The sequence below is a fragment of the Pipistrellus hanaki genome (assembly GCF_964339955.1).
Source record: "Pipistrellus hanaki genome assembly, chromosome: 9".
NCBI classification, from domain to species: Eukaryota; Metazoa; Chordata; class Mammalia; order Chiroptera; family Vespertilionidae; genus Pipistrellus; species Pipistrellus hanaki.
In genome coordinates this window covers 54,735,441-54,756,652 of record NC_140511.1, presented here as the reverse complement: position 1 = coordinate 54,756,652, position 21,212 = coordinate 54,735,441, and the positions used below count along the sequence as shown (strand labels likewise).

The following is a 21,212-nucleotide window of genomic DNA, read 5'->3' as shown; positions in this document are numbered from 1 at the left end:
TAGCAGGCCTAAATGGTGGCCAAAGTTCACTTTTAAAGGACTTGAAGGATCAGGCCGGGACCGGTTTGGCTCAGTGGTAGAGCGTCGGCCTGCGGACTGAAGGGTCCCGGGTTCGATTCCGGTCAAGGGCATGTACCGTGGTTGCGGGCACATCCCCGGTAGGGGGTGTGCAAGAGGCAGCTGATCGATGATTCTCTCTCATCGATGTTTCTAGCTCTCTATCCCTCTTTCCTCCTCTCTGTGAAAAATCAATAAAATATATTTAAAAAAAAAAAAAAAAAAAAAAAAAAAAAAAAAAAAAAATAAAGGACTTGAAGGATCAAATATTTCAAAAGCCAAGTAGACATAAAATTGAGAGCTCTTTCTGGTGTAATCTCTTAACTTCTTCCTTCTCTATGAGTGACTTGGTCACATACCTTAGGAATGTCCTTTACTCAGTTCCCTTATTTCTATTTACCAGAACTCTACTCTAATTCAGACCAGTTTCCAGTCTGGATTGTTGCAAAAGCCTTCTAGGTTTTGGCCTCCCTAAATGCCAGACTTTTAACCAAAAAAGACCTAATAAAAAACCACAAAGACTATCAGAAAAAAACACATTTGCTCAAATTTTCTTACCTAATGGGCAAGGTCTCAATTTCTGACTCTCACATACAGAGCCATTAATGTAAACTGATTTCCCAACCTTTTGGCACCATTGACCCTTCAATCTAATAAATACACTGTTCCCTTAACACACTGGGGTCTTTCCAAGCCTTCATCCCTTCATTATTCTTTTCCCTATTCAATCTTCAAGGCTCACCTACAGTGTCACCTCTTCAGTGGAGCCGACTCAACTCTCCCCCATTTCTCTTTTATGGCTTCACTGTATTTATCACTTAATCTTTAACAGAGCATTTTGCTTCTTTACATCTGCCTTCCCCACAGACATACTCTTCTATTTCTTTTCATTTATTGATTTTTGGAGAGGGAGGAAGTTGGGAGAGACAGAAAAACATAGATTTGTTGTTCCACTTATGTATTCATTCATTGGTTGATTATTGTATGTGCCCTAACCAGGGCTTAAATCTGCAACCTTGGTGAATTGGGATGATGCTCTACCCAACTGAGCTATTTGTCCAGGGCCCATACTGTTCTATTTCAAACATTTTTCTATCTGCTCCATTGCTATTACTTAGAGTGCTTGTGGTGATAACACATTTTAAAAGTAATTTGTAAAACTGTAAGATCTGAGGGATTATACCATTATGATCCTGATATGAAAGAAATGGGAGGAATGAAGCAGAAAGTGATGTTGCCTCTTTCCTTTTACTAGTTCAAAGTCTGAACAGGGTTTGACCTACTGTAGCCATTATATGAAAGTTAACTAGCTTGTATAATGGCTTTAAAAAAGAATGAATAGCCATGTGCCGTGCACCCAAGTAAATATAAAACATAATGAGAAACCACAAGATGTGTTACAGTTAAAAGATATCTATAAAAGTTTTACTTTTTTCCTGTAACTTTTAATATAAGACATCTAAAGTCTTAAACAGTTGATCCTATTAGGGACAAAATAGGGCACAGCATGGATTCCAGAAACAAGAACATATTCTTTTTTTTTTTTTGTATTTAGGCTTTTCAGCAATGATTATCAATTTGCCATAGATAGTAACAGTCAGATACTGGAGAAAAGGAGATATGAGAAACATCTTTTATTTTTCTAAAGAAGTGAAAATAAGTAAGATCTCTTATATTTCTCACTCATAAGATTTTTAAACTTTAAAAATGCAATTTTTTTTCAAAGCACATGCCATCTTTAAAAAAAATCTTAGCAATGTACATTTGCACTCAAAAGAACATGCAGCACCATTGTCTTCTGACAAAATTCTGCATAAAACCCCACACAACTTTCTGCAAATTCTGTTCCCTCTTTATCATTTAGGGACTTAAACCACAAACATTCAGTGCAATATTTATTGTTTCTCATTTCCGTAGGAAACACAGGACCAATGATGTCTTCTGAGCACAACTGTTTCCTGATGGTTGAGCAACAGTCTCCCTCTTTAAAGGTCTCTCTCTCTAACTCACTGATGTACGGTACAAACGAGGACCCAAGTGGAGGATGGAGGAGAAATACTTAAGGTGTACCCTGTGCCATAAACTTAGAAAAAAATTTTATACAGAAAACAACAAAAATCTTAGATTTTATCAACGCACCCTTTTAAAAAGTGTTGTTTTTTTTTTTTTAGATTTCTGAAAGCAGCTTAATATGAATCAAAAGCAGTTCCTGAGTAACTGCAGTAAACAGTGTCTTTTTAAAAAATATATTTATATATATATATATTTGCAACTTAGCTCATTTTGGTTCTGCCTTAATTTACCTCTCCAGCTTTTAGTTTAATCAGTTCCTTTCCTTTCAGTTCACAATGTGCAAGTACAATAGCACCAGCTCTGAGAGTTGGTGTGGTGCAGACGTTTCTTGCACTTCTGTTGATCATCTGCAGGTCTGTCAGGTTAGGTTTCCAGAGTCACTGCAGGTCATAAGTTCTTTCAATCTCACAAAACCTGTAGAGCCTCAGACACCTCACGTTTTCTTCAGCAGACGTCGTGACTGCCACGTGTGGAGCTTGTTGTAGGCTGTCTGGAGCATCTCTTCTATGTGACTTACCAACTGAAAAACATAGCAGGATATTTAGTCAACTGGGCTGGGAAGTCAATGCCTCTGATTCAGATCTGGCATGTACTTCAGAGTCAGTTTCAAAGCTCACTTGCATTTCCCCAATAAGGCAATGTGCAAGCCCTCTGTGAAGGTGTTATCACACACATTTTGTACAGAAAATTGAGACAATGGGGTACAGAAGAGTCTGGACATTCACCTGTTCTGTCTGGGTTGTAATGTCCGCCCTACAGAACATTTGAAAAATGCCTCATTCCCCTGAAGATTTTGATGTAGCAGGTCTTAGACAAGACCCAGGAATCTTTGATTTTCAAAAGTTCCTGCAGTTAATTTTGCTGCATAGCCAATCTTGTGAAGTATTTTCCTATGTTTTTTAGGGCCTTTCCAGCTCCAACATTTCAGGATTCCATAATAACTAAAATTACAGAAAATCTAAATGGTTTCAATGCTTCACACAAGTACCAGGTCATACCTTAGGCCAGCACTTTGTATCTTGAGTAGAAAAAATTTTTTCCCTCAACATGGACATAACCAGAAGTCAATAGGACCACATTGGTCTAAGCTAATGAAGATTCCGGAGGTAGAATGTCTTTGGAATATATAGACATTTTTTATGTGGTTGGAAGCAAAAGTCTTTTAAAGTCTCCAAGTCAATTCTGGCAGTATCGGAATAAAAATCAGGAAGCCCTTGCCGGGACCGGTTTGGCTCAATGGATAGAGCGTCGGCTTGGGGACTGAAGGGTCCCGGGTTCGATTCCGGTCAAGGGCATGTACCTTGGTTGCAGGCATATCCCCGGTAGGGGGTGTGCAAGAGGCAGCTGATCGATGACTCTCTCTCATCGATGTTTCTAACTCTCTATCTCTCTCCCTTCCTCTCTGTACAAAATCAATAAAATATATTAAAAAAAAAAAAAAAAAAAATCAGGAAGCCCTAAATCCTTTTAGCATGTCAATGACTTAAATCCAATCTGAGGTAGAGTTAAAAAACAAATAACTCCTATTTACGTCAGTTATTGTGTGTGTGTGTGTGTGTGTGTGTGTGTGTGTGTACACGTTTGTGTGTTATTTTGTTCTGTCTGGAACTAAAATGATACAAAAATCATCCTTGCCCTGCTGCACAAAGATACTCCAAGCTGCTTTTCTGGCAACTAATATTGTTATATTTTGAGAAAAACAGCTTAGAATTTTTAGGGTATAAAGACTTAATAAAAACCTAACTGATGCAGATTTTTCAGCTTTCAATTATAAAACTTCTCTTTTTGATTATCCTATTTATGGAAATACTGATCCTAAGCTTGTATAAACTATTTCCTCTATCATTTCTGAAAGTATTTGCATAACATACACAAAAACCATCTTTTGTGGTTGCTCTAGTCTTGCATTAAAAACAAAGCTAAAAATCCTGGGCATAAAGTGACACTTTTCATTCAGTACCTCATTCAGTATCCCACCCTGAGGTCAACAATTAGGGCTGTTGAATTTACTATCACAGAGCGGCAATTTTGCCTTTCATTGCGTTGCTAGGTTTGTGCTTACTACTCTGGCTTTCAAAATATTTCCTTCTTGTTGTTGTTATTAATCCTCTATTGAGGATATTTTTCCATTGATTTTCAGAAAGAGTAGAAGACGACAGTGAGAGATAAACATTGATGTGAGAGAGACACATCCATAGGCTGCCTCCCACACGCGCCCAGACCAGGGCCTGGGATGGAGCCTGCAACCAAGGTACATGCCTTTGACTGGAATCGAACCCAGGACTCTTCAGTCCATGGTCCTACACTCTAACCATTGAGCAAAACTGGCTAGAGCAAAAATAAATTTTTTAGGAATACACATGTAGGTTTTAAGTCTATAAAGAAAAGCATGGAGATGATTATTTGAAATGCCTCATTAGTCTCGGCCTTGGGAGAGTGTGAGTAGAGGGTAGGTAACTGCCAGGGACCCTCAGGGAATACCTACGGAATGTTCTAGTTCTTACTGTGATTGGTGGGCACACAGATATTTATTATTTTACAGTTAAAAAACAGCATTCTGAGTAAGAAAAAAATAATGTATTGTACTCATTTAGATGAAAACAAAGTTAGTATCATTTACTACATAGAAAAAGAAAATCAGGCCAAAATCAGATTGTTGCCTTACATTTGTGCTTAAATACTGTCTTCGAATTTTTTCTTGGAATGGGCAGAGCTTTGTAACCTGGAATCGTTCCAAATTACTTTTCATTTTCACAACCTACAAAAGATGAAAGAAATAATGAATTACAGAACAATCTCAAAGCATTTATAGAAATCAAGATAAAAATACACAAAGGAAGGTTACTTTATTATTTTTTTAAAGATTAATTGGTTCCACCAGGCAGAGAAGATAATTAAAAATTTAAAAGTAAAAGAAGTCTATCCTCAAAATAATGGTTGCTGTAGGAAAAATTTTAAAAATGCAAAAGGTAGAAAATAAAAACATACTTATTATACAGCACCATTCATAGATCACTAACACTTTGGTCTATAACTCATACCCTTCTCAACATTTAAAATTTTTTTATTTCATTATTATTATTATTATTTTCAATTGTCTAAAGTTTTACATATGTCTCCCTTTTCCCCGAATGACACCCCCCTACGCCCAGCCATTCCCACCCTGGGCAAGCCCCAGTGTCTGTGTCCATTGGTTACACTAATATGCATGCATACAAGTCCTTTCGTTGCACCTCCCTTGCCATTTGTTTCTGGATCTATTTTTGTTCATCAAATTATGATGATCATTTTATCTCACATATAACTGAGATCATGTAATATTTATCTTTCTCCAACTGGCTTATTTTGTTTAGCATAATGCTCTCCAGTTCCATCCATGCTGTTGCAAATGGTAAAAGTTCCTTCTTTTTTATAGTGGCTTAGTATTCCATTGTGTAGATGTACCACAGTTTTTTTAATCCACTCATCTGCTGATGGGCACTTGGGCTGTTTCTAAATCTTAGCTATTCCTTCTTGACATTTTTTGTGCATGTGTATAAAAGTATATATGCAGAAAATACACAGTGCATACTATTTTAAAATTTCACTAGGTTTAATATGAACATCTTTCAGTCATTACACACTCATCCAAGTAATCATTTAAAATAGATGTATAGAAACATCAACGATGAAAGAGAATCATTGACTGGCTGCCTCCTGCACGAGCCCCAACCAGGAGGAGGAGCCTGCAACTGAGGTTCATGCCCTTGACTGGAACTGAACCTGGGGCCCATCGGTCCGCAGGCTGATGCTCTATCCACTAAGCCAAACTGGCTAGGGCTGGGTTAAGTCATTAAAAAAAAAAAAAATCATTTTAAGTTTTTTGTTCTTTTGCAGATTTTAGATGAAAATGTTCTTCCACTGTTCTTTAAAAAAAAAATATTTTATTGATTTTTTTTACGGAGAGGGAGGAAGAGGGATAGAGTGTTAGAAACATTGATGAGAAAGAAACATCTATCAGCTGCTTCCTGCACACCCTCTACTAGGGATGTGCCCAAAACCAAGGTACATGCCCTGACTGGAATCAAACCTGTGACCCTTCAGTTAACAGGCCGATGCTCTATCCACTGAGCCAAAACCGGTTAGAGCTCAAAGTTATCTTTATTTGAGTACTAGTGAGTATGAAAATTTCCTCTTAGGTTTATTGGGCCTAAGTTGCCTGTTAATATCCTTTTGCCTATTATTTTTAATAGGGCATTTGTCTTTCTCTTAAAAAATTTAAAGAATAATCTATATAGTAAAACTACCATTAGTACTATACTTTTCTACTTGCCAACTTTTCTTTAATTGGTTAACAAGGTTTTAGTGTTAAATAGCTAGTACTATACTAGTCATCAATCTCAGCTTAAATTTCATTACTCCTAAAATGTGTACCAAGTAATTATTTATACTGATGTGATTTGTTTTAGGACTTTGTTCTTTAATCATTCCCAGTGGCTTAGAGGTAAATACAAGTTTTAAGATACATGATCATATGTTATGAACTGGTCTGGACCTAAGTTTCTTTAAAACTGTATCAATACCTACTTCATAAGGATTTTGTGAAGTTTAAATAACATGTGCAAAGCAGATATCCACTGCCTTTCACATAGTAAACACTTAATTCATCTTTCCGATTTCACACTAACATCTCACTGAGTCATACTACGATAACAGTTGGCTGTGTGTGAACGGGCTCGGACCTTTTCTTCCAGGAACGGCGTGTTGACAGGAAAGCAGGACCAGAAGTGCCGGAGAAGTTCCCCAACAGCCACATACAGGTGTTTCAGTTCAGACTGAATATCATTTGGCACCATCTCTGCAAAAGAAAGGCCCATGGGATAAAAGCTATTTTCCCATATGCATAGTTTCAGAAAGAAGGACATGCATTCTTTGCCAATGTCAAACCAGGATGTGCTATTCTGAGATATGTTACTGATTTTGTGTCTGACAGATCACAGAGTTTAAATTCCTTTGGGATTCTGGGAAAACTTTTAGGTTTCCCTTTAGTCTAAGAGGTAGGTGAGGAAAAAGGAAAGCTTTTAGGATGATATAGGGAGACTACGAATGTGTCGCTTTTTATAAAATTAAAACAATTCTGAAATCAAAGTTATTGTCTAGATATGTTTCAGGATCTGGATGCATAAAAATTACAACAAAAAACATCCCAGAAAATTTCCAAAGAAACACCAATAAAATTTTAGCCTCCTCCTTTCAAATTTCTCTTTAGATAGTAATAGAAGGTGGTGTAGCACATACGGTTTATGGCTTGCTGTGTCCCTCCCTGCATAAGTGCTCCTCCAGGTGACAGTGCTGTGATGGTGCTAGTGGCGGCACTACTTGAGAGAACCTGAAAGAAAACACAGAAGTAGTCTCCCTCTTTTTTGCCATCTTTCTTACTTAACATTTCAGATTTATAGCAATGTGTCTAGTAAGTCTTACTACTGTATCAATATATAATTTATAGCAACCAGAGCGAACTACTACTTTTTACACAGAAACACTGTCTGTGCAGAACGTGAATACATACCAATCTTCCAGGAATACTAGGCAAGTCCACAGGTACCCCAGAACTCACACACTTTTGCCTTGTCAAACCTTTTCTTAAGCACCAATTCAACCTAACTTATGAACTCTTACCATTGAAGTAAAATTGAACTTAAGGAAAAGAAACAAGTAAAACAACATGTATCCTTTAAAAAAAAAAATATATATATATATATATATATATATATATATATTTTATTGATTTTTTAGAGAGAGGAAGGGATGAGAGAGAGACATCGACCAGCCACCTCCTGCACACCCCCTACTGGGGATGTGCTCGCAAACAATGTACATGCTCCTGACCGGAATCAACCCTGGGACCTCTTAGTCCGAAGACCGACATTCTATCCACTGAGCCAAACTGGTTTCGGCAAAATGTATCCTTGTTGGCAGCTGAGGGTAGGGGTGAGGGAGGGGAACCAACACAGCAGAAATACATCATTTATTACCAAAAAGGTGAATATACTTAGCTAAAAGAGGAAAGAATGTATTCTGTACTGTGTCAGTATCAACATTCAGGGACATAACTGACCTATCCACTCAATGAGCACCCACAAGTACCAGGCACTGTGAGAACCGCTGCTGTAGAGCCTAAGACCATCAGAAAACACAGATATTTACATTATGATTCATAACAGTAGCAAAATTACAGTTATGAAGTAGCAACGATAATATTTTTATGGTTGGGGTCACCACAACATGAGGAACTGTATTAAAGGGTATAAAACTGGTATAAAACAAGGTGATGAAATAAAAAAATATTGAAGGCTTGACAGAAATTGATAATCAACTAAAGTATAAATAAGGGTGGGAAAAATGAAGAATAGATAATGTAGTATATATTTGTTTTATATATTGAGGTCATGCAGGTTAGAGTGATGACCAGAAGATTTTTCTGGAAAGATTTTACCAACAAAACTGTGTATATGGAAGGAAAAATTAGCAATCACAAAAGTCATTATTTTTCATTATCATCTTGTCTTCAGATGCTTCTTGAATAAGCCAAATACCCTTTCTATCTCTTGATTTTTTCAATTTATTTAGTAGAAATTATGTTTTTAAACACAATTAAAATATTAGTTATATAGTTGAATTCAGTTATGCCCATAAAGTAAGTAATCGTGTGTGTGTGGATTCTGGTTTTCAAACAATATAAATAACCCACCTGAGTTAATTTGGGTGTATAAGCTTCCATTTCTTGTCTAATACTTTGAAAAGAATTAATAATATCCTGACTTGTTGCATACTGTAGTGATTGGATTGGAGTTGGACCATGATAATACCTAAACATTAACAAAGAAGAAAGAAATTACACAGAATAAAGATGCTCAACATTTGTCTTTTAAATATTTTGGCAGTCTCAAGTATAACATTCCCTCAGAGCAAAAAATGATGTTAATAAGATTTCAATAAAATGATTTACTTCATAAAAGGATTGTAAGATGAAAACAGCACAGAGAGCCAAAATTTACTTTCTTGGTTTTGATAATTTAGGATCCTTTCCCGAGATGCCAAAAGTACATTTTTAAGAAAAAAGAATACTGTACTTTTATGGTAATAAGCTAATTAAATTTGAATACTATAAAATATTCTGTAATACCTTGTGTTATACAACTATCCTGTCTCAACTTAATTTAATATTGACCAAACTTACCTATCAGACTTCTTGAGGTTTAGTGCAATCGTTTTTAAGGAATTATTTTTTCCCAAGTCTTCATATTCAATGGACTCCTGTAACTTCGCCTATAATTATTAACACAGATTTTAAATCATAACTTTTCCTTGTAAAGGTAATGAACATAACTGATAGAGTAAAACTGTATGAAATCTTCATACCATGAACTTCACTTCTAGAGATGATGCTATACAGGTGGTTGAAGCCATTTTCTCATCAACCAATTAGAGAGAACACTTGTTTTCCTACACTCCAACCATTCTAATTACTACAAAAGTTTTAATTTTTGACAATCTGGTAGGTAAAAATGTATATTTTACCCCCCCCCCCCCATAAATGACTAATTTATACTTTTTCTCCAATTTAGTATTTGTTTTTCAGTTATTTCCTTTTTGCTTATTTTTTTTTTTTTTGTGGATTAATTTTTGCTTAAATCTTTGATCCACTTGGAATTTATTTTAGAGTAAGGAGTAAAGTAGGTAATTTGAGTTTCTTTTACTAAATTATTAATGGGTCCTCCCAACTCCATTTATAGAATAATCTTTTTCCCACTGATTCTGAAATGCTATGTTTATCATATATTTAATTCCTCCAAATATTTGGATTTACTTATGAACTCTTTTTACTATTTTTTAATTGATTTTTTTACAGAGAGGAAGGGAGAGGGATAGAAAGTTAGAAACATCGATGAGAGAGAAACACTGATCAGCTGCCTCCCGCATGCCCCTCACTGGGGATGTGCCTGCAATTAAGGCACATGCCCCTATCTGGAATCGAACCTGGGACCTTTCAGTCTATATGCTGACACTCTATCCACTGAGCCAAACCAGCTAGGACTATGCACTCTTTTTAAAGAATAATTTCCTTTTTAAAATTTATTGATTTTTGAGGAGGAGGAGAGAAACATATCCTTGGGTGAGGATTAAAACATTTTAGGTTATTAAATATTATCACAAAAAGGTCAATATGAACATTTAGTATTTTAAATTGCCCCTATTTTAAGACTCTGTAGTTCTCTTGTAGTATAGGAATAAATCTGACTTCAGAATATTTAGAGTAATACATCCATTAGTCCCCTCTTACCTAGAGTCAGCCTATTTTATACTTCCTCATCTTCATACCTTTTAGCCAACTTCAAGGCATATTAATGTCATTACTTTTCACATATGTCAAGCTCATTTTGATTCCTGCTGTTGCCTTACCTAAGCTGTGCCCTATCAAACCTCCTATAATAATCCAAATCCTAAACTTCTGCCAGAGCATAGTTAAGTCACACTTTCATACTTAACTGAAAACTCCATAAGTATGTAAGAAATCAAATACTTCTGAATCTCTCATCCTACAAAATCTTTTGTAGAACAGAGGCAACTCTTGACTTCAAAGAATATCTAGAATTAGCATTTATTATTCAACATTGTGAAAATCCACACAGTGATTTGTGACAACTCTTTGACTATCAAAAATTAACTCTACTTAGTGCAAGAGTTTGCAAAGTAAAGCATCACTTCCTAGATTTCTTCTTTAATACCTATAACTTACATTTTAGTTTCACTTTATTTCCTATTGGCTTTGTTAATTTTAAAGGTTCAAATACCTGCACAAACATATTATCAAAATATATTAAAGTATAAGACTCACTCACAACCCCTTTACAGAAAGATTAGCATTTAGCGTGCTTTTTCTTTTTTTAAAATATATTTTATTGATATTTTACAGAGAGGAAGGGAGAGAGATAGAGAGCCAGAAACATCGATGAGAGAGAAACATCGACCAGCTGCCTCTTGCACACCCCCTACCGGGGATGTGCCCGCAACCAAGGTACATGCCCTTGACCGGAATCGAACCCGGGACCTTTCAGTCCGCAGACCGACGCTCTACCACTGAGCCAAACCGGTTTCGGCTAGCATGCTCTTTTAAAGGACTTTTTAAAGTCCATAAACTTCTTTTTCCCACATGAAATTATCGTATACAATCTGATCTGTGAACTATTCTATTCTGTTCATTCATTCATTTTATATTCTCTTTTGTTCCTATTGTAAATAACAACTAGTATACTTTAAATTTTGTTTTGTAATTATTATTATTATTTTTTATATTTGGCTTACCTACAGACACTAAACTCTTTGAATACAAAAACAGTCTTATTCATTTTGATTCCCACTACCTAATATTTTAGGCAAAAAGAGTTTTTTGAACTTAATGTTTTATAAAATGAACTATTGTTATGGCATATATTAACTATTTTTAATTCAATATATCATTAAACCATTTAAAGTCCGTAATGACCGCAGTGATCTTCATTATATGGATGTACCACAGATATTAGGATGTTTGCCATTTTCTCTGTTATCTATAATAAAAGCATAATATGCTAATCAGACCGGACGTTTTTCCAGGTGAAGCTGGGGCTGTGAGGGAAGCCTGGGTTCTGGGTGCCAGAGAGTAGCAGGTGCCAGCAGCTGGGGGGGGGGTAAGGAAGGCCTACTCTTGCATGAATTTAGTGCATTGGGCCTCTAGTAATGTTACAATGAGTGTTTGTAACTAAATCTTTGCACATATTTAAAAAAAAAAAAAAAAAAAAAAAAAAGTCCAGAAGTATAATTAAGGACATAAACTTTTAAAATGTCAATACATATTACCCTATAAGAAAGCTTTATTGTAATTTATTTTACAATAAAGGGAGGAACTTAAGAGCACACACAGAGTAATAACCTTAGCAGGATGGCTCAGTTGTTTGGAGTGTTTCATACACCAAAAGGTTGCAGGTTCGATCCCTGGTTGGGGAGCATACAGGAGAAAAACAATTGATGTTTCTCTCCCACATTGATATTTCTCTCTCTCTCTAAAATCAAAACATATTCTTCAGTGAGGATATAATAAAAAGACATATTTAGCCTTCAAATGCCAGGTTTAATGTGAGGGCCAAATCCTATCTTTTAAAAACATTATACACAAACCTTCAGTTTTTCTTTCTCTCACACTGCCTTTGTTGAATACTCTTTCTCAGAAAACAGAACTATATGTCAGTATGTGCATGAGAAAACACAAGCAATAACAACAGTTAACAGACTTGAGTCCATGGAAAGCTGGCTGGCAAGCTAAATTTAAAAATTTCTTCAATTTAAGCCAAATGCTTAATGTGTTGGTTAGAAGAACTAAGTCATTTGATATAATCAAGTGTCACATAAAGTACTAGCAGTTATACATAAGGTATCTGAAGAAACCTAAACCCTAAAGTTCCCAACATTTTACCCATACCCTTTTGACTGCTGGCTGAAAGCAGTCTGCATCTCTGGAATTTCCATCAATGCTGCTGGGCTCACCATTTTGTTCATTTTGTGCTTCTCTAAAAACAAGAAAAAGAAATTGATGTTAAAAACCACAGAACAGAAACACAACTCATTTTGACTATCTTGGAAAGCTCAGTCACTGCACCTTGCATGTATACTTAACTGTTTCCTGAGACCTGCTGCTAGGACCATGGCACTGTGATGGTTAAATCTCTTGATGATGGCAGCATTACTATTCTCCTTTATGGATTTAGAATTAGAAGTAGATGGCACAGAGGATATGCCATAGCCCTATAAGAAACAATTCAGTAGATTAAAAATCAAAATAAAGTTTTAATTTTCTTATGTTACATATTTAACTGAAAAAAAAAATTTCTGTATGACGGGAACACTACTAAATATTTAAAAGTGACAATATACACACAAAAATTAAGAAGTACCACTACTCGTTTACCATCAACAAAAAGTCTTAACTTGAACTTGCATTTTTAAAGAGCAATTTTGGACTTAGCAAAATATTAAGTAACAAAATACAGTGAAAAAAAGCATGGACTTTTGAAGTCAGATAGCGATGAAATAAAATTCTGACTTCATCACTTTTCCAATATTAGTCTCGGCTAGCTCTGTAAAATGGGTATTTGGAGACAAATGTTATAAACAAAACAAAACAAAACAAAACAAAAAGAGGGTGCAATAATGTAGTAACTGGATTGGGAAGAGGAACTATTTTATATAGGGAGGTTAGAAAAGGTCTCTCAGGAAAAGTGACATTAGAACAGATATCTGAAAAATGGGTGGAAGCTAGTTAGGTAGAAGAGCAGGAAGAAGGAACAGCAGGTGTAAAGACTCTGGGGTAGAAAAAGCTTGGAACAGATCTGAAGGTCATTATGTCTAGAGCAGAATGAGGAACTAGTCCAAATTGAAAAGTAGGAGGTAAAGGCCAAATCAAGAAGGGCCTTGTAGGAATTTTGATTTTATTCTATGTTCAATAAAAAGAAATTGAAGAGTTTTACATAGTAGAACATTCTGAATTTATTTATAACTCTTACTCCTAGGAGAGAATGATTTATGACAACAAAAGTGGAATTAGAAAGATCAATTAAAAGGCCAATGCAAGCAATGAAAGCCAGAGATGGTGGCAGTCTACAGCAAGAGGGTGTAAGTATCTGAAGGTCAAGAGATGTAGACAGACTAGAGATGACTGTAGAGGATTCGTTAACACAAAATGAATGCTGAAGATAAAGGATGGGAGGGAGGGGGATCAAGGAGACCCTTAGGTTTTAGCTTGAGCTAGTAAGTTCATAGTATGTTCTTGAGCTATCAAGTCCATGGTATGTTCTTAAGACCCAGGAAGAAATGGTTTAAGATGATGGGAACTAAAAGTTCCATTTGGACGTTACATTGAGATGTCTGTGAACTAAGTGAAGATATCAAGTAGTCAGTAGGATATATGATTTTGGAGTTCTGGGATTGACAGACCAGTGCGCTATTTGGGATTCTTATTTATTTATTTTTATATTTTATTGATTTTTTACAGAGAGGAAGGGAGAGGGATAGAGTTAGAAACATCGATGAGAGAGAATCATCAATCAGCTGCCTCCTGCACAACTCCTACTGGTGATGTGTCCGCAACCAAGGTACATGCCTTTGACCAGAACCAAACCTGAGACCTTTCAGTCCACAGGCTGAATGCTGCTGGGCTCTATCCACTGAGCTAAACCGATTAGGGCTCATCATTACATATTTAGTATTTTAAGCAATGGCATGTAGAGAATGTATTCAGGAGGAGCCCAAAAGACAATATCCTGGGACAGTAATAACTAGAGGATTTTAGGGGAAGAAGAGGTACCAAAGAAAAAAGGAATCAACCAACATTTCTTTCTTTCTTTTTAAAAAAATATTTTTATTTATTTCAGAATGGAAGGGAAGGGAGAGGGAGAGGGAGAGGGAGAGGGAGAAGGAAAGGGAGAGGGGGGGGGGGAGAGAGAGAGAGAGAGAGAGAGAGAGAGAGAGAGAGAGAGAGAGAGAGAGAAACAACGATGAGAGAAAAATCACTGAATGGCTGGTTCTTGCACACACCACATTGGGTATTGAGCCCACAACCTGGTCCATGGGACAACGTTCAATCCATTGAGTCATCAGAGCCAAGTGCTAATTTGGTTTTAAGTGTATGAACTTAATGATTATGGTATATTTAGCTTAGCCTGATACTGGTAACAGGCAAAGTGAAGAAGAAAGTTACACAAACGTATGTAAAAATATACCATCTTTATATATATATATATATATATATATATATATATATATATATATATATATATATATATCGGGTCTAGTAATAATGTCGTTTTTAAACATTCGTTTAAAATCTTGCTTGGCGTTGACTTGTATTGACATAACCTTCAAACACGTGGTATCTACAGAACGTGTGAAGTGCAATTAACAAGTTTTGCTTGAAAAAGTTTGTGTTTGGTTTGGTTTTTGTTGCAAAACTAGGGCTAAGAAGATGGCGGATGAAGAGCATATTCGGCACTGCATGCTTTACGAGTTCCAATTAGGAAGAAAAGCAAGTGAGGCTGCAAAAAACATCTGTAGTGCTCTTGGTCAAGATGCAGTTAGCGCCAGAAAATGCCAGCGTTGGTTTGAGAAATTTCGCGAGGGAAATTTTTCGTTAGATGACAAGAGTGGTCGAGGCCATGTGTCCAATTTTGATCAAGAAGCTCTTCAAGCTCTTTTGGTGCAAAATCCTCAAATTACCCAACAAGAGCTTGCGACAACTTTAAATTGTTCACAAAAAACAATTTCCAATCAATTGCGTGCACTTGGCAAAGTCCAAAAGTTTGGAAAATGGGTTCCTCATGAGTTGACCGACAACAACCGTAATCAAAGAGTCACAATTTGCAGTTCGCTCCTCTCTCGTCAAAACCGTTTGCCGTTTTTAGAGCAAATTGTTACTGGAGATGAAGAATGGGTGCTGTATGTTCATTTGAAAAGGCGGCCTCAATGGTTGGACAAAAATGAGGCTCCGCAGCCCACGCCAAAACCTGACTTGCATGCGAAAAAAGTGATGTTGTGTGTTTGGTGGAATTTTAAAGGAATTCTTCATTATGAACTTTTACCATCTAACCAAACCATTACAAGTGCAGTGTATAGTGCCCAATTGGAAAGGTTAGCCCAAGCTTTAAGAGAAAAAGAACCCGCGCTGATTAATCGGAAGGGCGTAATTCTTCACCACGATAACGCAAGACCGCATACTGCAAGAATCACTGCTGAAAAACTGCGCCAGTTCGAATGGGAAGTTCTCCCTCAACCTGCATATTCTCCTGATATTGCCCCTTCCGATTACCATTTGTTTCGTTCTTTGCAAAACTTTCTTCTTGGAAAAAAATTTAATAATGAAGAATGCCTCAAAAATGCATTGACCGTATTTTTTGCATCAAAATCACAAGAATTTTTACAACAGAGGGATTAAAATGCTTCCTGAGCGTTGGGCACAAGTAGTAGAAAACAACGGCAACTATATTGTTGATTAAATTTTGTTGTATTGTTTAAATAAATTCAATTTAAAAAAAAAAGTATTAGAAAACGACATTAATTATTACTAGACCTAATATATAAATATAAAATCTCTAAAATGTCTTTTCTCATCATATAAAGTAAGCTGTAATCTCTAAGCTTCCCTAACTTCATTTCGTCAGGATGATTAAGAGGGTCCTATTTGTAATATATTGAGAATCATCAAGGAAGTGACTGAGTGCTAAGAATCACCAAGAGAAAGCTTAATTTCATTATGGAAAAGACTCACATGCATATCAAAAATCACATTCTATTAATATGTAATTTAGGTTATAGGACAAAATTTTAACATTGTTTTTCTCACTTGGTGAGTGAATACAGTAACTTGACATTAGAGGAAAAGTTAAAAAAAAAAAGATAGGTAGGTGGGAGCATGTGTATATGGCCAGCTGAAAAGGAGCAAAAAAAAAAAAGGCAAGAAAATTAAAATATAAGAGTGTGAAAAGGCAGTTTCCTCTTACTCCAGAAGATATGGATAGGTAGCTTTGACTAGAAGATATAACCTCATTTTCTATGACTGGATAAGGAAGCAAATCTAGAGTTATGATGCTAAGGTAGGTAGCTCATATTTGAAAGTGTGCCTGTTGAAACATATTGGGATATTGTGGGTTAGGATCATGAGTGAGTTTTTGGTGGGTAAATAATGGGCCATCAGCAAAAGCTTACCCTTTCCTTGTCTATTAATATTTATCCACATTACTAGAGACTGTTAGCTAGGGCATAAAGCCAGACTCATCAATATGTTAAGCTTTCATTACTACCTAGAGAATTGTTGATGGGAGCGCTAGAAAATTCTTTTAAAAAGTTTTAGCAACTCATACAGGTATTTGTTTTCCAAGTAATTTTAATAGTGAACAGGACTACTGAAAAGCACTTCTGATAAGTCACTCAAGATAAAAGTATTTTGTTTGGTTTATAGTCTCACAAGTAAAACATCCTCACGTAAGGCAATTTTAGAATTATAAAAAGGCTGAAGACAAGGAAGAGTCTGTGTTCTTTCATAAATCATTTTACTATAACTTACCTCATCTAACGGTTTATCTTCCAAAGCTGTCAAATCAAGTAGTGGGTTTTTCACTCCTAAGGAAACCATTGTTTTTAACCCTAGAAAATAAATGAAATAAAAAGTTGATCAAGTCTTACCTTTTTCAGAAATTAAAAATTTCATTATTAACATCAATAATAAGTAGAGAACAGCAAAATAAATGATAGAGTGGGTCAGGGGTAAACAGTTACCTTTTTCATCTATTTTGGCACATTCTGCAAACAGGTCCTTTGACCCTGTATTCAGCCGGTCCCTGTGAAAATAATGGGACTGAAAAAAACGTGTCCAGAATTCTTTTTCTGTCATGCTGTGGGGAACATTTTCTACATATTTCATTTTTACTGTGGAAGAAAAACCATAACAGTTACATGATACATATCCATTTCTTAAAACCTCAAATTAGTTGAAATATTGTATAAACTAATAGCAAAAACTAGATTATAAAACTGTTCAACTATATATTCTGTATATAATTATCTATTTATAAGTATGAAATATAACAGTGTCTTATATTAATTTTTGCTCCCAAAGATGCACTAGGTCTTATTTTCAGGGGATGTCTTATTTTTCAATGAAGAAGAATACGGTACACATTTATTGTTAAATGAAAATAAAGGAAATTTATTACCTGTAAACGGTACGGTAGTACGGTAGTTGTCAACACAAACCAGACAAATTGTGAATCCTACAGTATCAAGAATTTACTCATTTGCCGAGACTGGTTTGGCTCAATGGATAAAGCGTCGGCTTGGGGACTGAAGGGTCCTGGGTTCGATTCTGGTCAAGGGCATGTACCTTGGTTGAGGGCACATCCCCAGTAGGGGGTGTGCAAGAGGCAGCTGATCGATGACTCTTTCTCATCAATGTTTCTGACTCTCTATCTCTCTCCCTTCCTCGCTGTACAAAATCAATAAAATATATTTAAAAAAAAAGAATTTACTCATTTATTCAATGACAATCATGTCATCATCTTCTGAAACATCATCATAACAATCCAATTCCTGAATTTCCTGGTGAATTTCTTGTGACTCCATTTCTTTCAGAATCAGTGGACCAAATCTCTCATGTTTAGCAATAGCATTCTGAGACAGAGCCTGGGGGGGATGGGGGGGGGGGCTTATTTTCGGGGGGGGGGGTGCCTTATATTTCACTCAGAAGGAAACCTGTAAGTAGGTCTTATTTTCGGAGGATGTTTTATTTTCGGGGAAACACGGTAGGTACAGTAATTCACATATTTTGTTGTACTTGGAATAAAAAGTAAACTTTTTGTTTTTTCATTGAAATATTACTGAATTCATCCAAATAAATATTTTAGCAATCTGAAAGAAGTGATTTGTCTTACCTGCGGGATAAGTCCTAAATATGGACTCAATAATATCAGAAGTTAAATTATATCTCAGACCATTACATCCATCTGTTTGGGGCCGGACATCAGCCTAAAATAATGAATATACATTCATTAAAATACTGGGGAAAGATGTTAAATACACAGCAGACACTGGACAAAGGTGGAAAAACAAAAAAACAGAGACAAAGAAGCCTAGCCTGGTTTCATATAATCTTAGTGACCTATAAAATTTGCTTCCTTGAAAATCCTACATGGTCAAACAGGCATGTTTATATATGGCCAAAAACAGGTATGGGAGTTTTATCATAAACTTCTTCAGTTACCAAAACTATAACATATTTTACTTACTAAATAAACAAATACTATCTGACTGGTTTATTTAAGAAAGGCCTTATTAATACTTAGAACACAGAAAGATGCCAAACATATACTCAACTTTTTGTTAAATGTGTAAATATGGCTTTGGTTCCACCAGAGTAGAGACATTTTCTAATTCTACAGGTAAGGTACTCCCAATTTTTCTCTAGGATGCATTTTACAACCTTTACTTTTTCTATACTATGATAGTCAATACACATTTAACTTTTACTGTAAGTAAAATATGGCAACTATAAAAAAATTATCAGAAAGCCCTAAATTTGAAAGTACTAGGGGAAATAAATATTAGTCCAATTGCTAAAAGATTCTCTTTTAAAAGTCCATTTGATTCCCAGAATGTTAGGATCAAGTCCAAAAAAAATAGCAAAAATATAAATTTTAAAAATACTGTATTTAAAAATATTTTAGAAGAATACCATGAATACGGAAATGCCCATGAATTTACTTCAAGGAAATATTAAAATTTATCAAAGAAAAGGCATTGTTAACACACATTCAGGGTTTTCCTTAACCTCCGCCCCCCTTTTCATTAATCTAGAAGGGTCACATACCAGAAATGCTGCAGAAATGCCAACATCCTGCTTATGATTGGATGTGGAAGAACTTTCTGTTGAATTCACATTTAAACGATTGGCCCAGAATTCCTCAGCACTGATCACTTGACTCACAACAAGGTCTTTATAAAGCTGAAACAAAACAGGATCTTCTTGCAGCATTCTGGGGATAGAACATATTGAATATTCTGAACTTTCTAGAACAAAACACCATTTAGGTAACATTTTAAAGACTTTAGCACAAAATACTGAAACACACAACTTTCATTTGTGATGATTGAGCAGAAGCAGGCCATTCAGTTCATTTGTTAGTAATTACAAGCAAAAACAAAACAAAATCAAACAGAAAACCAAAACTACCCCACAGTTTGGAGGGACAAATAAAGTGTAGATAAATGAAGTTTAAAGCAAAGACTAAAACTCTTTGAGGGCATGGATATGGTCTTATTCAGTTCTATATCCCAGCAATACAAAGGTCATTGTATCCGTATTTGTATTGCACTGTATTCTTTTTTTTACAAATAAAGTGAATGAAGAAGAGGAGGCATGCTTAAGATTTTCCAGCAACTAATTTTTTATGTGATAAGCACTTGGAGTCATAGCACAAATGGCTGAAAGATACTGGTGATGAATTCATCTTATCAGAAATTCTCATCATTTTACATGCTTTCTTAATCCCCCCCCCCCCCAGAATAAAAGGATTTTAAGCATAATAATATCACCCAAACTGTATTGACATAGTAATAATATCACAAAATCAACTTTTTAACAGTATGATTTCCTTCAGATTTCTTATTTACAAACACACTTCTAATGATTTAGTATCTTGTCTGTGAAGAGATCTGAGAAAAAAAAATTAAGGAATCTTAACACCTTTGAATCTCAGTTCTGTTCCTAATCAGAGGTTAGGCTTTAGGCAGTTAATTAACATCTGAGTTTATACATTGCCCATAGCTAAACAGCTAGTAAGAAGCTAAAGTTGAAAACAATAACAACAACAAACAAACAAACAAAACACCACACACACAGAGGTAAAGATACCACAGCTTGACCTAAACGGTTTGGGTCAGTGGATAGAGCGTCAATCTGTGGACTGCAGGGTCCCAGGTTCAATTCCGGGTCAAGGGCATGTACCCTGGCTGTGGGCACATCCCCAGTAGGGGGTGTGCAGGAGGCAGCTGATCGATGTTTCTAACTCTCTATCTCTCTCCCTTCCTCTCTGTAAAAAATCAAAGTAGTACAAGGGATGATAAATAGCAAGCTATTATTCTATGAGACCGGAGAGAACCTAGTTCTTCCAAAGGCTATTCTTTCCCTCCTTCACCTGTTTTTCTCTTCAAGTTCTTTATTAGCTTTCCTCTTGAATTTGGGCAGCAGCTGCTGAAGAAGGTCTTTCACTGCATCTCGCTCTTTGACTGCTGTGCTTTCATTGGAAAAATGGAAGTTAGTTGTGTCCCCTGCGTGCAGAACCAGCTGAAGCTGAATTTTAGCTTTTCCTTCTGGACTGATTTTCTGGCCTAAAAGAAAATATCAGGTTAATTAGATGACATGCACATTGTGGAAATTGCCATACAGCAGGTTACTTACTTAGCAGAAATGCACTCTTTCGTCTCAAATAATCCAGAGCACAGTTCAATAAATTCACTGCTAA

At 35.8% G+C, this 21,212-nt stretch overlaps 1 protein-coding gene across 1 annotated transcript in view; it reads right to left on the bottom strand.

The window, feature by feature from the left end:
* Positions 1-1,676: 1,676 nt before the first annotated feature.
* Positions 1,677-21,212, bottom strand: part of GTF2H1 (general transcription factor IIH subunit 1) — a 30,134-nt gene continuing 10,598 nt past the window's right edge. The window contains exons 3-15 of the mRNA XM_084895501.1: positions 20,886-21,078; positions 19,559-19,724; positions 18,624-18,717; positions 17,473-17,622; positions 17,261-17,340; positions 12,824-12,951; positions 12,629-12,716; positions 9,350-9,438; positions 8,861-8,978; positions 7,408-7,498; positions 6,852-6,967; positions 4,796-4,888; positions 1,677-2,650 (exon numbers count right to left, since the gene is read on the bottom strand). Coding sequence (XP_084751627.1) covers positions 2,564-2,650; positions 4,796-4,888; positions 6,852-6,967; positions 7,408-7,498; positions 8,861-8,978; positions 9,350-9,438; positions 12,629-12,716; positions 12,824-12,951; positions 17,261-17,340; positions 17,473-17,622; positions 18,624-18,717; positions 19,559-19,724; positions 20,886-21,078 — 1,493 coding nt within the window. The 3' untranslated portion in view covers positions 1,677-2,563. The remainder of the gene's footprint in view (positions 2,651-4,795; positions 4,889-6,851; positions 6,968-7,407; positions 7,499-8,860; positions 8,979-9,349; positions 9,439-12,628; positions 12,717-12,823; positions 12,952-17,260; positions 17,341-17,472; positions 17,623-18,623; positions 18,718-19,558; positions 19,725-20,885; positions 21,079-21,212) is intronic.